This window comes from Hypomesus nipponensis, chromosome 1, assembly GCF_054491055.1.
Source record: "Hypomesus nipponensis isolate SF chromosome 1, ASM5449105v1, whole genome shotgun sequence".
Classification (NCBI taxonomy): domain Eukaryota; kingdom Metazoa; phylum Chordata; class Actinopteri; order Osmeriformes; family Osmeridae; genus Hypomesus; species Hypomesus nipponensis.
The window spans coordinates 2,709,177-2,727,698 of NC_140361.1; the positions used below are offsets into that span (position 1 = coordinate 2,709,177).

The 18,522-nt window shown below is 45.4% G+C and overlaps 1 protein-coding gene across 1 annotated transcript in view; it reads right to left on the minus strand.

Annotated features, from left to right (window-relative positions):
* The window catches only part of cplx1 (complexin 1), a 28,713-nt gene extending 18,343 nt beyond the window's left edge, over positions 1-10,370 (minus strand). The window contains exons 1-2 of the mRNA XM_084698898.1: positions 10,228-10,370; positions 9,288-9,403 (exon numbers count right to left, since the gene is read on the minus strand). Coding sequence (XP_084555024.1) covers positions 9,288-9,318 — 31 coding nt within the window. The 5' untranslated portion in view covers positions 9,319-9,403; positions 10,228-10,370. The remainder of the gene's footprint in view (positions 1-9,287; positions 9,404-10,227) is intronic.
* Between the last annotated feature and the right edge of the window lie 8,152 nt (positions 10,371-18,522).

Here is an 18,522-nt window from a genome sequence, read left to right on the forward strand (position 1 = left end):
AGGTTTCATTATTAGGCATCGTCTTTTATTAGAAAGAGATGTCCCACCCACGTTTGAAAATAAACTTACCGTTCTGAAAAACATGCAGACTTGCACGTAATCGAATGACGCTTAGAGCTAATACTCTGCTGGATGGATTACTGAGCTAAACGAATAGCAGATGTTTTGACCCTCTTGTGACCCCCTCCAGGGTCCACTCCTACGGCAGTTTTTGATGGCCAGTTACGTGTAGATTAATCAGCCATCCCTGAATGGTGATTTGATGGTTTCTGTTGGGTGAAATATACATGAGCTGTTGCTGAAGCCCTGCCATGTCAACTGGCAGTACCACCAGGTCATGGTGTGAAGATGGTGATTAACACAGGCCCTCCTATAAGGAGAAACTAACGGAGGGTCTATCACTCTACGCCAGGGATCCAAAAGCGCTACACGTTTACCTTGCACTATATTTCACACAAATCCACCCTCTACACACTCAAACACACACACTCCCTCTGTCTCACTGTTACAGATAATCACACACAAGTAAGGCAAGGATGTGTGCACAGCCCACACACACACACAATCCAACCAGACACACGTACACATGATAAACAGCCCAGCTCACCAAACAGAGAGAGATCATTTAGTAGACCTGTAGTTGAGTTGTGAAGGACCTGATTGCCCTCTGTGTTTGTTCTAGGACACAGAGAGAGCAGGTGGAGGTGGGAGGGGAGGTGGGAGGGGAGGTGGGAGGCAGGGGGGAGGGAAGAACCACAGAGAGACAGCCCAGAGAAGCTGTCACCTTAAGGGAGCCGGTCTCATGAACTCCATATCGGTTGGTTTAAACCTGGCTGTGGTAGATAAGGCCTCCTCTGCCAAGATGACACATGAGGGAGGGTGGCCATCTTGGATGCCGGTCAAGGAGACCCAGCATGGTCCTGGACGATGAACCTTTCAACCCTGCCAGAAGGTGACGCACTCCTGTCCCTGGAAGGGCTAGGGTACGGCTGCCTGCCGCGTCGGAAACCCTGAGCGGAAGATTTGTGGTTATCCAAGAGTCAACGTCACGCGTCTATATTTGACATTCACCGTGGTTCCTTTGGAATCACGGCAGAATCTGAGGCGTTTGGAACCATTTTATAGTCCAATGCACAGTGTTCACCTAGTAATTAGTCTTTTTAATCGCACAGTTGACTAGTCTCACCCTGTACCCTAGCCCTCTGTGACATTGCTCGTTAAAAGGTCTACACAAATAACATTTGATTTGATGCACTGATATTATATATTGTGTTCATAGCAACACTACAACATACAGCACCACTCTTACCCAAACCCAACATGGCTGTCGGATCATATGTCTGTCCCAGACTGTAAACGTCAGAACACCTTCTCCTAAGTTAAACTGAACCATTAGATGCTAAATTGCCATGAGTAAGGAAATACGGATGACAAAGCAAGCTTGCATTACTGCAAACAACCAAGCCAACCAAGTGAGTCACTCGCCTGAGGCTCTGTCACTTATGCTTGGGAGTAATGTGTTTGGGGTGTGTCTGTGTGTGTGCGTCTATAATGTGTGTGTCTGTGTGTGTGCGTCTATAATGTGTGTGTCTGTGTGTGTGCGTCTATAATGTGTGTGTTTGAGTGTGTGTATGGCTGGACGGTATGTGTATGTTTGTGTGCATGTCCATGTGCATGAGAGTGCATATGGTGTGTGTGTGTAAGGTGTCTGTGTGCGTATGGTGTGACTGTGTGCATGCACGTATGGTGTGTGTGTATAATGTGTGTGTGCGAGCGTCTGTGGCAGGTGTTCTCTCTCTGCACCAGGGCTCTCAGGATGGCAGCGAGGGGTCTGGAGCTCTCTGGTAATCCCCCCTGGCCGACGCCAGGAAGCCCCGGCTCTGCTGCCTGGTGGGCTGGGCTGAGGACAAGCAGTTGGCCCTGGTGAGGACTCTGGGTCTGGCTGGGCGGGATCTGCCTGGGCCGTGACCTCTGACCCCCCCTGACACATCCTGCCTGTCCTGGGGAGGAGAGCCAGACGGTCAACGCTGCTGCAGGTGCACTGGAGGAGGGACGGCGGCGTTTGTTGTCTGTGTAAATATGCGTTTGTGTGTTTTGTGCGTATTTCTGAGTGTGTGTATGTCTGTGTGTGTGTGTTTCTATGTGTGTGTGTGTGTGTGTGTGCATGCCATTTTATTCGCCTGAGACGCCACAAACTGTGACAAGCAGCAGCTTGTCTAGGGAGCCTGTTCATTGGAGTGTGATGTCCTCTCGCCAAACACATCCTGGTCGACCGTCACCGTTAAAACAACAGTCCGAGGGTGCCCCGGTAGCTCACTTGGTGAGACCCTGTACCATTAGGGCTCATTCCTAACACAAGGTGCCCGGCTACGAATCTGAATGAGTTTCCTGTCGCTCCCCACTAGTCATGTCAATAATAAGAGCTGATAAAAGGAAGAGAAAACACAGTTAAAAACATCTACAGTCCATCTCAGTGTGAGTGATTAGCCATTTGTAGGCTGAAGCATGACTCAGTGAGCGGTAGCGCTTGCGTGCTGTAATACACGCCTGGCTCCCCGCAGCCTCAGGTCGACTGTTTGGATTCCAGGCTCCCCACGAAGCCAGAGAGGAGAAGAGAAGCCACTTGGAAACATAATTAGTCTGACGGAGCCAAAGATGTTTTTTTGTACTTGTGGTAAAAAAAACAACAACCTGAATACAAATAAGAATTAATTTGCTTGCACAGATGACTGGGCGAAAACCCTGTGATGTGGTTTTAGCGTGTGTTTGTCTGTGTGTGTGTGTGTGTGTGTGTGTGTGTGCGTGCATGCGAGTGCTGTTTATTTGTTTATTGTTGATGGTGATGGTGGTTATTATAATGCCATTATGATTGTGCTTTTTACATATTGATTTTAAGACTTCCTCACATCATTCATACGTTAAGCTTATAACCTTAAATTATGCCAGTGTTCCTAAATATTTATTTGATATCAAACTGATTTGAAGATCTAACATGATTTAAAACTAGGATTTCTTTGTGAGGAAGCAAGACTGTGGCACTGGTACAAAACAACACGCAGTGCAGAATGTAATGGACAAACTGGATTGTAACGACGATCCACAGTGAAAAGCTCTAAAAAGGGGAGTCAGTAAAAAGGGAGTCAGGTTGCTGAACGGTGAGGGAATCGGGCTGGTAATCTGAAGGTCGCCAGTTCGATTCTCGGCCAACCCAAAATGACGTGTCCTTGGGCAAGGCACTTCACCCTACTTGCCTCGGGGGGAATGTCCCTGTACTTACTGTAAATCGCTCTGGATAAGAGAAATGTAAATGTAAAACACCCACCATGTTTTACTCCAAGGCTTTCATGGTTTCACAGTTTCCATCACAGGGAACCAGATGAGCCAGGTAGTCTAGCCCCTTTTGGATCCTGTTAAATGTGCCCAAAAACGCCTAAACAGCATACCCAAAGTAAATTGACTGCTGTTCTTGAACCATTTGGAGTACATGCATGTAAATGGACTCTTTTGAAAGCTGACACTCTGAAGTTATGTTCCTTGTTGCCAGGACCCCTGTCAGTCCTACTGGTGTTGAGTCATAGAAGCTTGAACACAAGGAAAGTGAAATTTTCTATTTCCGCCTAGATTTTGTGTTGAAAACAGAGGCCTAAAGAGGCCTAGAGGTGGTAGGTATTAGCTGGAAGACAGCATTGGACCACAGGTTGAAGCCTTACCCAATTCAGATCAAAAGTCAAACATAATACCACAATATATTCATATTTGACACATGTTTTTATAAGAGTACATCCATGCGTTTTCTAAAAGGGCCTTTTGGAGAGTCCAGAAAACCCTTGTAACCAAGGTCAAATTCTTAGGATAAAAAGGTATAATTGTTATCTCTAATGAAAGGTGGTACTTAGAACTATCATAAATAACAGCTAAATCCCTCATTAGTATTACTGAAACACAAAAACTGAAGCATGTACACATTGGAGTGCTTTATCTGATTCCCAGGATTGGCGCACAAAGAACACTGACATATTGCGCAATCGACTTTTATTTTGAAGGCTCCACAAACCCTGGCATATGGGGTATCGCCATTTACAGCTAGCGCTAAGCTACAAGGATACCTAGCTCATTTCAGAGCAATTCAAGGCCAGTTAGAAAAAAATCGTGTAGAGGGGGCGGGGGGGGGGGGGGCTGGGGGGGGGCGGGACGCACAGACCTGGTTGGCTTTAGAGGGCTGTCACCGGGGCATGGAAGCTCCTATTGGTTCAACCAAGATGTCTATCAAGAGGTCAGAGTGTAGCGGCCATTTTAAGACTATTCCCGGGTTTCTAGTCCACTCTCATTAGTTTCTATCACGGATTATTTGAAACACTTCGTCAATTTTTTTTTTTGATTTGTGAGAATGAAGCAACAAGATCGTGGCTATGTGTGGATATAATTCATTGTTTGGACAACTACTCGACATGGTTTGATACTTTGGACCCTTGGGAATGTAAGCAGATGAGGTTTTGATGAGTTGTGTGCATACCTGGAACATTCCTAAGTAATCGTAGGTAAGTACATCTTTTTTCTCTGGCATTGTTGAATGAACGGTCACCGGACAAAGACGTTGATTGTACTTTCTGTTGCGAGTTGAGCTTGAATTGGTTTATTTCAATGGAAGCACAAGAATCGTAGCTTTCCAACGATGTATAACATGTGTACTAGTCGAAAAAAAATATGTTTTTTAATTGAGTGCGTTCTCACTGAGGGAGGGGGCGCAGTGTTTCTGGCTCGCCGGCGAGCCAAGGATTGAGAACAGGCTAAGAGTGTCCACCAGAGGATCTCAACAGTTAGTCACCAACCGCACAGGCCAATCACATCCAAGAACAGCCCCCAGACCCGGCTGGGGCCTCCTCAATTTATCATGATTACACCGTCACACACAGACTCATGCTGGATCTTTCAGGGACGGCTGCAAGGACAGACATCGAGGGATTGATGGACACCCACCGATATATCAATCATGTTCAGACGGCCCTCTCCTCCTCTCACCTCTGGGCCGGTCTAGAGCAGTCTGGTACAGCCGCTCCGCCTTAGCCCCGCCTTAGCCCCACCGTAGATCCGCCTTAGCCCCGCCTTAGCCCCACCGTAGATCCACCTTAGCTCCGCCTTAGCTCCGCCTCAACCCCGCCTCAGCCCCGCCTCATCCTTACTTCTACATCATCACCATCATCTGTTATCACGCACGGAAGACTGCATGCACTTTTCATTTTTGATCATTTAGCAGCAAAACTAAGGTGTTAAGGCAGCAATGTTGTTTTTCTACAGTGAAAATAAGATATTTTATTGCGTCCAAAGTGTAGAACAGGCTGTGGGGGGGGGGGTCGAACCTGCAACCTCTTGATCTGCCGTAAATCTCTCTGCTCCTGAGCTACGCCCATCCATCAGTTCCCGAGTCCTTTAACATCTCAGCATTACAGCAGGGAGACCCACGGGCCTCATATGTCAACACATCCATAATGGATGCTCTGGTCCACACCATGGAAGAGAAACTGCAACACCGCCGTCCTGGACTGGTGCTGGTGTACGACACGTCTCTCTCTCTCTCTCTCTCTCTCTCTCTCTCTCTCTCTCTCTCTCTCTCTCTCTCTCTCTCTCTCTCTCTCTCTCTCTCTCTCTCTCTCTCTCTCGCACTTCTGTTCTGGAGACAGTTTGTCCTTGTCTTTCTCGAGAGTCTGGATTGGTTACAAGAGATGATCTACTGGCATCTGTGAAACCCTCTGGGACATTGCTTGTATAAAAAAAGGGCTATGCAAATAAAATCTGATCTGATTTGGATTCGATTCTGTTCCACGGCAGAGAACAGGAGCTTGTTGATATCAATACTCTGAATCAATCATGTATACTCATGTATAACCCTTTTATTCTTTAAGTCTACATTCTACACATGTCCAGGGAGAGACTGAGTCTAGAGCTGCTGCTTACAGTGCAATATTACGGTTGTTTTGCATGTTGGATGGTCAACTGCCTTTCAGAATTAGCCCTTCTGTTCCTCAACACTTCCCACATTGCACATGAGCAGCATACATGTGTGGATTAAAGTTCTAACCAGAAGTCAAGTTATGATGTGAAAACCAGCAACCCAGTTAATTCCCAGCCATTGATTGAAACCACAGCAACACCTGTTGCTGGACCAAGCCCACTGGGCTACCTAGGCTGGTTCTGTGCCCTCTGCCCTTCATCCTGTCTGAGCAGCGAGAGGAAAGGAGAGGGAGGGGAGAGGGAGGATGGAGAAGAGAGAGGAGGGAGAGGAGAGGAGAGGAGAGGAGAGGAGAGGAGAGGAGAGGAGAGGAGAGGAGAGGAGAGGAGAGGAGAGGAGAGGAAAGGAAAGGAAAGGAAAGGAAAGGAGAGGAGAGGAGAGGAGAGGAAAGGGAGGAGAAGAGAGGATGGGGGGGAGAAGAGAGGAGGGAGAGGAGAGGGAGTAGAAGAGAGGAGGGAGAGGGAGGAGAAGAGAGGAGGGAGAGGAGAGGGAGGAGAAGAGAGGATGGAGAGGAGAGGAGAAAAGAAGAGAGGAGAGGAGAGGGAGGAGAGGGAGGAGAAGAGAGGATGGAGAGGGAGGAGAAGAGAGGACAGAGAGGAGAGGAGAGGGAGTAGAAGAGAGGAGGGAGAGGGAGGAGAAGAGAGGAGGGAGAGGAGAGGAGAGGAGAGGGAGGAGAAGAGAGGATGGAGAGCAGAGGAGAAGAGAGTAGAGGAGAGGGAGGAGAGGGAGGAGAATGGAGGATGGAAAGGAGAGGAGAAGAGAGGAAAGGAGAGGGAGGAGAGGGAGGAGAAGAGAGGAGGGAGAGTAGAGGCCATGCGTGCAGCTCACATGGAGGTGCTGCGTGTTCTGCTTGTTAGTGGCCTGGAAGCCCCCGAGGAGGCACGGGAAGACGGGAAGATGGAGGGAGAGGAGAGGGAGAGGAGAGGGGAGTGAGAGGGGAGGAGAGGGAGAGGACAGGAGAGGGAGTGAGAGGACAGCAGAGGGAGTGAGAGGGAGAGGAGAGGGAGGAGGTGGATGATAAGCACTACTGATGTAACCGATTGGGGAAGGGAATGGGTACGCTGTTGTGTCAATGTGCGTGTGTGTGTGTCTACGTAACCCCCTCACACACACACGCACACACACACACAATCTCCCTGTGCATTCTAGTCACTCAGTAGGTCTCTGGCTAACCCCCGTGATTACTCCAAGATTGGGGCTCTCGGTGTCTTCCTCCCCTCTGAGGTGACCTTGAGCCCTGGGATGATTTAACACAGGCCTAAGGTCCCCTTCATCATTCCAGCTCAGCCCTGACTTTATTACCTAATACTGGCAAATGTCTTTTTTTCTAAATCCCCACTCTCCCCTATCCTCCCCCACCCTCCGCCTCACCCCTGCCGGGAATATATCCCCGACGACTGGGTAGCGGTTGCGTCGCCACGTCCTCAGGTTCACAGTCATGGACTCGGGGTCTTTCCACCTCCGAGGAGGAGCGTTGGGCGGCGTTCCTCCTCGGAGCTCCAGGGCTCAGGGCGTTTACAGACACATCGACCCACATGATGTAAAACCCCGGTTTAAAGATCAATCTGTCTGTTTTTGTATCTGCTGCCTGGCTCCGGAGTGCACCAGTCTGGAAGGCTGGGAGTATCAGGATGGGAGAGGGGGGGGTGGGGGGGGGGGGGTGGAGGGATGTGTGGGATGTCATCTTTTTTTGTACGAGCAGTTTTGGTGATGTAATGCACGGTAAACAGGCCCCTTTGTAATAAGCAGAGCGCACAGTTCTATTGTCCTACGGTACGCCAGGACACTCATCGGACCACATTCAAACGCTGCAGGATTGGAGAGTGTTCTCCCCCACACGCTGTCCATGAGACTCTGTGCCGCACAAACTCAAAACACACACTCCTGTCTACCACACACACACACACACAACACACAGCCCTGTTAACCACACATTTACATTTACATTTCGTCATTTAGCAGACGCTCTTATCCAGAGCGACTTATAGTTAGTACAGGGACATTCCCCCCGAGGCAACAAGGGTGAAGTGCCTTGCCCAAAGACACAACGTCATTTGGCACGGCCGGGAATCGAACCAGCAACCTTCTGATTCTGACACACACAGCCCTGTCTACCACACAGTAGACCAAGGGGGTGGCTCTTAGAGGGAAGGGGGGCGGGGGGGCTGGTGCAGAGAAACTTCATCAACAACCCAGCGAAACCATTCCAGGGCGACACAACAAAACTTGTCTTCAGAAACAGCTGAAGGTGAGGACCTTGACACCTCTCAGTTTTTCCAAGCGTAAAATCCCTTCACGCGCAGCTCAGTGAATTCCAGTCATTTTCTTCGATCGATGGAGATATTTCTTGGACCGGGAAGTTGGGGGGGCACCGATCCACTACCAACCCCCACCCTCCCACCCCCACCTCCCCTGACATCACCTGGCTGGATAAGGCAAATCTCCCTCCTCCCTTCCTTCCTCTTTCTCTTCCTGAAGCATGACTGTCTCTCTCACCTCACACCACAGGCCTGACCAGGGGTCGCCCTGGTGACGGTTGACGGACAACACTCATGATGAAGGGTTGCGTAAGAGGATACCACGCTAGCTCATATTTTAATGGTGGAGCAGCTTCAGTCTGATAGTGCTTCTTGAGGATTGATCAAGAGTTCCTGTCACTGGAGCCCACCTAGACTGGAGACATCCATCTACACAAGCCACCTAAGCATTAAGTCACCGTAAACGGCAATGGTATCCATTATTATATCAAATTAATATGTTCCGTTCATCTAAAAATACTAGTGTTTGGCCTCGTTGCCACAATCGATTAAGAAATTAATTTCACTGTTGTGTGCATAAATTCTATTTTGCTGAGAAGTGCATTTCCTAATGACAGGACTCTTGTGTATGAGTAAGGCAATAACGTTTTCTTTTTTTTAGCTAATGGGGAAAATTGTTTGTCTAGAACAGAATATCCTTTAATAGTTCAACATATGTTACATATCAGCAACTGGTTCACGGTTAACAGCTTGTGTACAGAGATTCCCTGCAGACGCGAAAATGCGCAAAACTGTCTGACCATGCAACCACACGGAACTATAGTAGAGGCGTGGACACTGGAGTTCCAAGTCAAAACACAGAAAATGGATTTCATGTGAATTTCATGTGGATTTCAATTGTTTTTGTTTTTACAACAAGCAATCTATTAGTCAAACTGCTGGACCAGGGGCTTTCCAGACCAATTGACCAACCTCCTCACTCTACATCGCATGTTGCCAATGGACGGAAAGAAGGCACTTACCTCCCAACGCTTGCTTCATAACAAAATTCATGATGATGGCTTTTAGTTCCTGCTTTCTTTATCCTCACGATATTACATGCAGGTAGAACAGAAGAAATAGTCCTTTAAGGCCAGATCTATGGAAAAAAAATGTAGGAACTTGTTACTCATCCGAACTTTTAAACATAAACTACATATCACTACATATTAGAGACAAGGACAATCCCATACGGTGACGACTGCAAAGAGGTTGCCGACGGAAAAGGCTACCCATAACGGTACAAAGGAGCAAATGAAGGACACCAAGGTCAATAGATTCACGCAGCCTAAACGCAGGCTGAAAAGACACCGCGAGCATGCAGACATTACCTTTCAGGGTCGAAGCCAGTTTACCTAAAATAATCCATCGCACTCACTTTCAGAACATTGAGTTAACTTGAGTGTGATGTTTATAATACAGCGTGTTGCTCATGCCTGGCTGAAATACACTCACTATAACTTAAACCAGTCCCCAACTATTCATACTCGTGGAGGTCTTCAATTCCCCCCAGATGTAATGATTTAAGGGTGAATATAAATATTACCAACGAACACAAAAACTTTCAATTTTCTTACACGGGGAATTGGTACTGTTGTCTTATGAATGATCCCAAGTGTACCGATCGCACATAAGCTTAATAAGAAACCAGTGTCCTTTGATGACAGTGGTATTTACACAAATCTGTGTCTTTTTATGAATTGCACAAATGTGCTTTTAAATATCCATCATAGTATCATTTATCCGATTATACAATGCATTTATGATAGTGAAGCCGACGTGCAAATGATCTCGGTGATTCAAAACCACTTCCTTGTTCGATCAAAGGCTGATTTCAGCACCATAGCTTGTGGATAGCTCCCTTCTCATCCGTTAACCGGGTAAACCGTTCAGCAAGCATTTTCTTCATGCATTCATAATTACCTGTCCGGCGATTGGAATCTTTTTTTTTTCAAATACGATTATTTACAGATCTTCGAAAATGAAATTGTCATAAAATGGAAGATTGTGATAGGCTGTTAAATGCTCGCTCCTAGCACCTCCAGCTTCCAGGCAAGAAAAGGACGTCCTTGGTTCTTCGTGCACAGTGGCTGTATGAGTGTTTATGAGGGGAACTGCAGCGCCTGGTGATGAACGAACTCACTGAATCACATGGAGTGCTGGTCCTATCTGAAACGTCCCACGTTCAGACCGAAAGAGACCGATCAATTATTTACGTCGGTCAATTGTTATGCACCCGCCCCTTTCGTTGCAATGTACTAGGCTACGTTCAAGACTAGTTTGAGCGAGGTCATGTAGCAAATACTCATTAGATTATATTTAACCTTCTCAACCACGTCGATTTTTTAAATTAGCCTATGTTATGTCTCTCACCAGGTCTAAATGTTTTACTATGTGTAGGTTTGATCATGTGTTGTTTTAAAGAGGAAACAACTCGTTTATGGAGCCACCCTAAACAGGATCACCAAACCTCCCAATGTGTTTTCTTTTACATTTACATTTAAATATAGTTATTTAGCAGACGCTCTTTTATCAGTGTTGGGTATGTGCTGTCTAAAATGCGTAGGCTTGTTTTGGTGTAATGGTTTGTTGAGTGCCGAACACACACACACACACACACACACACACATACACTCCAAGCCTATCCGCGACCAATCAACGCGGTGCCACGACAATGAAGTAGCCTAATATCCAAAAATCTCAAGCTTGTTTCAAATATTTTTGCATTTATGCCAGAGCAGATGACGCACGCTTCAAATAGCCTACTAAACGTTGGTAATAGCATGGATTACAGACCGACGTGGGTGATGTTTCTCGCTGTAGTTCCAAACCTGGCATTTACAGTTTTTCTTTTTCTCCACCCACTGAGTGTGGGAAAAGCGTAGCAGAAAACCTGTATCTGCGGATGTACTCTCGCGCGCCCACGTGAAATCAGGCCCACACACACAGTGTGAAGGGCAAAACAAACGGGTTAATTGTTCATGCTTTGGAACTGAATCAGGATAACAATTCTTTTTTTTTCTTCCCTTAATTTTTGATCGGGTTGTTGGCAGTTTGAAGTCAACGTTTTCGCTCACAGAGATAAAATCCAACAAAATACTACGATCTGCCCCAGGTCAGGATGAGGTCTAAAGGAGGAATTCCAAGTGCACTACGATATTCAACTCTTAATATTTTACAGCTTTGTACAGCGGCTTTGTACTGCAGTCCATGAACTAGGCCTAATTAGAGACCTGTGTGATGCAGGCAGCATAAAAAAATTAAAAGCATTTGCATACGTAAATGTCATGACATTGCATCTGTTTTGAATTTTTATTTAGTTTTTAGTCATTTAGCAGACGCTCTTATCCAGAGCGACTTACAGGAAGTACAGGGACATTCCCCCCGAGGCAAGTAGGGTGAAGTGCCTTGCCCAAGGACACAACGTCATTTGGCATGGTGGGGAATCAATCCGGCAATGTTCTGATTACTAGTCCGACTCCCTCATCGCTCATCGTTTTGAAGGCCTTATGTATTCAGTCAGTAATAGACTGACGCCTTTCCTGAAATTAGGGCGCGTGTAAGGAATTTTTAATCCTCTCACGTTTTTTTTTATCGCTCTCACTCGCTTCATTTGAAGAATTACAATAACAGTGGATTGAACAGGCTTGCCAAAAACCAGGTAATTAGACTTACCCAGAACGTCCCTGCAGAGGCTTTTCCAAAGCCCTATGACTTGAAAAGAGAAGATAAAGAAAAAATTTACTCAAACAGCCATATTGCTTTTGTTTTACTGTGACTGAAATAAGTAAAACTGCACTGTTAAGTCCACAGAACATACAGCGAGCTCAACACTGACGCAATTTAACTCTATTTTATCATCAAAAAAGAAACCATGTTTACAACTGAATTTCGGTTGATTCAATCTCTGTTCCTTACTCAGCGCAGTTTAGGGGTTGTAGTTGATTCAATCTCAAAGCTGCTGATTGACATGAGGTCCATTCGGGTCATCTATGTATCACCTCTAAGACTCCCTTGAGATTGATCCAGAATTAATATTGATTCCCATTCATCAAGTGAAATTGATTCGACATTCTGACAAAGGGACCAACCCAAATCTTTTCCTCAAAGTGGTAGAAGGAATGGTGTTCAGCGGTTTACGATATAAATGCAAACTACTAATTTGGGTGAACCTTTGAGCAGTTGGCCTGAGATGAGATGGTTGACCATGTCAGCTATGGAGCTGTAGACGTGTTAGAGATTCGGGGGTCATGTGTCCAGAAGGGAGCCAATGGGCTGTCTTCATGTCCTGCTACAGTTGCTAGTCCTCTCTAGCTATGATAGTGAATGTTCTCTCTGGGTGTTGAACCAAGCTGACCTCCAGTATTACCCAAGGGAAGGGGCACAGGGGGTCGGAGGGGGGCAGGGGTACTGGCAGGGGGTGGAGGGTGGGGGGCGGGTGGGTATAAAAGTTTCTTTGGATAAACATTTTGTCAGTAGAAAAAATTGCATAATCTTTTCCATGATTGCACCTCTGTGCCTGAATTTTAATTTGGTTCCTAGAGTGATTCACCCAGACGTTAAAATCCACTCAAGATGCTGACATTTGTATATTATTTTTCGCAGAAATACTTGAATCCGGGAATTCACAATTTTTAAATGAATTTCACTGTAGCAATCAAACTCATTAAGGAATGCAGCAGCATTAAACAGTGCAAGAAGTGTCAATGAAGTTTAATATCAACTTGTCTAATATCTAACTTGGATAATTACTGAAGCATCGTCCCTGAAGTGCCTGTCCCTTTGGTGTAACAGCATTTTATTGAAGTTGCACTTATAGGCTTAAGGGGCTTTTTGATATGCGCTTATAATTATTGAATTTTCAGTATTAAATAATATACCTTGAAGTTGTTCATTGGAGATTTGGGTTATCAGTTTAATGAGAAAGTAAGCGTGAGGGTAATATGACACCCAAACGACTTCATTGAAATATCAGATACAGTGGATACCTCAACTGAAAAGTTCAACCACTCTTCATTAAAAGTCAAACGTGGATCTTACTGGAAACCATGATCAAGAGTTGGCTTAAATAGTTAGTTTTGTCAAATCCAGGTCTACTTGCTTGGTTAGGGTTAGCATCAGACTAAATTGCTGCCATTAACTGCCACATTATCAGTGTTTAGTGCTGGCATACTATAGCTACTGTAGACAGGTAGGTTGTACAAGTGTTCTGTTAGCAGTTAGGGGTCATTAAGCTCCTGGCTTCGCAGGAGAGTTGGGGAGGGCTGTGGCAGGGAGTCAAGGTGGGATGAGTAATGACGGGACACTATGATGGTCAATTATCCTGGAACTCCCATTGGCCAAAAGGGCTGAGTAGGGTACACACACACGCACTCACACAGACACACACATCCCCGCACACACACACATCCACACACAATCACATCCACGTACAGACACACCCCGCACGCAGGCTGCTCTCAGATACTGAGTCACAACATGACCTTTCCTATCATTGCTTCAATGATTAGTTCACTGCTGCTTCTTAATGGGACTCTGATGAAGCACACTGATGCTGCGCATGAACTCATTACGTTACACCGTCATCACTCTGGTTAGAGGATTCTCACTCAAAAGGGATATAAAAACGACACTTGAGTTCCCCCAAACTCCACAGTGTTACATTATTGTTTTGTGAACCGTTCAAAGTTGAGGCCATTAAATGAGCTGTTCCATGGTCCCATTGTTCAAGGACACACATGCAGTGAGTCGTTCCCAGACTCTGCTGCGACGGCCTCCCATGCATGTGACGGCAGTGCTGCCAACGACCCACCTGCCTCTCTCCCAGGGATCTGCCGTTCTCCTTCCCAGCTCTCCCCTCGCCCTCCCCAGGCTCCTCTCAAGTCATTTCTGGGTCACACAGCAATACGAAGATCCTCGTGCCACCGCCAGTACCCTTCCTCAGCGAGTCCTGGCAGGATGGGATGGGAGGATGTGTTTGTGTGTGGATGTGATGACGTATCTGTGTATGGATATGGACTGGGCCTGTGTGTGAGATGGCAGAGGGGACTACTTCTTGTCTTTTCTCCCATCTGGTTTTTGTGGCACTGGAGGTCTTTTTCCGGACAATGAACGGTAATTTGAAGTTGTGCTCTGGTGAGAGAAACAGGTTGTTAAGATGAATCACAGAAAAACAAGGACTGGATATGGGGTCAGTCAAAGATGCAGCTGTGATTGTGCAGCAGATTTTCATGTTTGTTGTTGAAAGAGCAAGGAAATGTCCGTAGAATTCAGAAAGAACTGTAGTAGTTTATGCATTGGACAACATTTGTGAAACAGTATTACTACGCACTGCGGAAGCCTTTTGTCAATATATGTAATAACATATATATATATAATATATATAATATGATTCATACAGAGTTTTGATCATTGACCTTGTAGTAAACAGGCTCAAGGCACTAACACATAACATACAAACTCCAGGTTCTTTAATATCTAACTAAATACCTTTAATTCTCCTTGTTAGATAACCAACAGATCATTTTATTGTTCTAGACAGAGAACAGAACTACAAAGAGATATCCTAACAATTATTTTTCCTCCATTGATGACATTTGTACTTATAAACTGACTAGCTGTCTGTTTCTCTCTGGAGAGAGAGAGAGAGAGAGAGACGGGGCCTGTGTTTGTAAGAGGTGTAAGCGTTGTGTGTAATTGACTCCTTGTCTTGGGAAGAGAAAGAGAGGTTGGTATTGTTCAATTTGCTTGGTGGGAGTGTCTGTAAAGGACCCTACTGTTTTGAACTTGGCGAGTCATCAGTCACTGTAGAGCACAGACTGATATTAACTCCTGAGTCTCTCCCCTCCCCCTTTCTCCTGCCCCCTCTCCCCTCCTCTTCCCTCCTCCTCCCTCTCCCCCCTTTCCCCCTCCTACCCCTCATCCTCCCTCCTTACCCCCCGCTCCTCTTCCCTCATCCCCCCTTCCTCTTCCCTCCTCCCCTCCCCTCCTCTCCCCTCCACTCCCCTCCCCACACACTCTCCTCTACTTTCCCCACCCTCCTCTCCTCTCTTTCCCACCCTCCCCCTCTCCCCTCCCCACCCTCCTCTCCCTCCTGTGCTCAGAATGTGGAAGAAGGGAGTCTGATTGTAGGATGTTTGGCACAGCTTTTCATCACCTGCATTCTAGTGATTGCTGAGACACTATAAAGGAACGAAAATATAAAAGGACATGTTATTGTTTGTGCATGAGGAGAGAAACTAGTGGACTTTTAAATGTAATTCCTTGGTCATTACAGTGTGATAAACCCTTTCCAGGGTTAAAATAATTGGATACTGTTATTATATTATCAGATTGGCTAGCCAAAGAACATTCAAAAGTCTCCTTCTGTTTCGGATTCTAAAGATGCTCCAACTCCAAAACTAAAAAGCTCTAATCAAATCTACTGATTTCCTGAGCTTGCCTCCTCAGTAAACCTCTCTCAAGATGCATATCTGCTCAAATCTGTTTGCAGCAGTCAAATTCAGTGAGGTCTAATAGTGTAGCTGTTATTTGTATTAAGCGAAAGGTGTATTATCACACTTCATTAGATTGTGAGATGAATGTTTTATAACTCGATATCTGGCCTGCGTGTGTCCATGGATACAAGGGGATGTATTACTTTCAGCTCTGTGTTTAGGATTGATTACAAACACACACGCACACACACCTCCCTGGAATTAAAATCAATGCATCATTCAGTTAACAGTAACAGGCTAAGACTTTGCACTCCGGGACACAATCTTGATTAAAGTGATCAATAAGAAACAAGGTTTTTCCGTGCTGTGGCCTCATGCAATTTTAATTTTAGAAAATATTAATATTTAATTATCCCACATTTGACCAAAATCTTAAACATCCAACCAACCACAGAGAGAATGGCAGCATTGGGGTGAAATAAAGCACATTTACACATGACCTAAACCAGATGAAAACCTGCCCTGGCACTCATGGAGGCCAACCCTGTTGAATGCCGATCTCACATTAGAATCATCATTAATATAAAACCTTTACTTTACAGTTCATAAAATACACGGCACGTTCATTTTCTAGCTGGTGAGAATAGCAGCTACGATAGCTATTGAGGCAGTAAGGCCATACATTTCACCACATTTTGTTTCTCTTTAACCTGGCTTCACTATCTCTCCTTCTGAGGACACTAACCCTCCCTGATAGGGGAGGTCATTCATCCTCGATGTAGGACCTAAGGTTCAAATCCTCTGTTGTAAATTAAATTGTAAACATTATTAAACAGGCTAGCTTACCCACAGCACTCAAGCACTAATTATCATCCCCTGATAGGTGTAAAATGTTAATTGTTGGACTGATCTCAATTTTCATCAAGGCTAAACAACAGGTGAAATCAGTAGCACATTTCACAATGAATGAAACACAGCAAGCAAGGCCGATCTGACCCAATAAACAAACTAAACATTTGTGGCTCTGGCAACAGGTGGAGGTGTTAAGATGAACAGCAAAACAAACAACATTTCTGAATTAGTACAGTCGTATTTAATCTGTAACAATAATATTTTAATGAATGGATTATGTTTGACTGGAACACTGATTAGTTTGGGGGTTTAGCCAGTTTACTGTACTGTGGCTAATTCGCAAAACATCCCACAGATCTTGTATTTCATCTCTTGATCCATTCCTCCCAGTGTCTGTAATCTCACCTGGGTCGCGTCTGCATGGGTAATGACTGATCACTGAGGGTTCAGGGTCCTCGTTAGTGCAGCCAAGGCCAGACGGCTCAGAGCTGAAACGTGTGGAGGATGACACGCCGTCAACAGCCGCTCCGCCGGGATCCGCGCCTCACTTCCCGTCCCCAACTTCGGCCTGGTCTCCTCTCAGAAGCCATGGCCGTGAGCGAGCACCAAATGTCAGCGAGACAAAGTGCGAGACGCGCCTTCTTGTCTTGGCTGGCTCCCGGCGCCGCGCTCTCCTCTCATTAGAAGACATAACATGATCTCGCCCTTCTCCCCAAATCAAATAAGCGCTGTGTGATGGGGACCCTCGCGACCCAGAGGCTCGTAATGAGTTTGGCAGGAGTGCTGGAGACGGCCTCTCAGGTGCCTTCCAGCCGTGGAGAAACAATACATTATCATTAGAAACGAATCTATCACAATACAACAAACGTATTGCTTTCAGTCAGTCTTTCTGGTGTTCAGTGTTTGTGGTTTGTGTTTAACTGGTAATTACTATCTTCAAATGTGGGTGGTGAAATGAAGTTTTGCCCTCATTTCTGATTAACTGCTTTTTCTGTCTGAGCTGTTGGAAAGGATGTATTTTCCAAATGAAGGAATTCACCACTTCCAAGGTTACTGAGGTGCCTATACTTCAATTTTACACACATTTGATAAAGATATAGCCTACATCATGCATTGCGTCTCAAAGAGAGATGCAATTCACAGGGCCTCATCAATACAAAATTTAGAGTGCGTGGCCAATTCTACTTGCTGTGAACCCAATTTCTTTTGAGATAGGCCATTGAGATATCACATAAATTACTCACAATTTTTTCTCGTCATCCATGCTAGATATGATAATATGAAGCCGATGCTGCCCCTCTGGTTGTATATTATCGACAACAATACAGACTTTCTTCCTTAAAAAATTGTACCCACTAGTGTTTTGCAAAGGCCAGTTTTAGCCACTAAAATGAGAACATTTCCTGTCAATATAGTTTATTCCTGAACTGTTCAGAATACATCACTATATCACGATCAACTAAAATCACCTTGGAAATTGCAATGACACACAGAAAAACACCTCATATTGTTGTCATGGTAAATCAAGCACAAAAAAACCCAACAATAATACAGGGAGTCTTTTTGAAATGGTAAGACTACATTTCTACCAATGAGTGTTTTCAGCAAAGCAATCTTCATGTGAAAGCAAGCTTCTTCATTCAGGAAGTCTTAGTGACGCTTGGGTGAATACATATCATACTACCTGAGACAAGGACATAAGACAGTCCATTAAAAAAAGGTCACATCTTGGGAAAACATGCGACCAGCAGGTAGAAGGCTAAAGCAGTTTTTTTTCCTTCGTGTGCATGTTACAGAACAAACACACATTTTGAATGCTGGAAAAAGGCATCGGTGCTGTGTACATATCATACTATATGTGACCTATATTTCAAGGTTGTTGTATATTTCTGCATGGTATGGAGCAGATCATCTGAACTGTGTTGCTCCA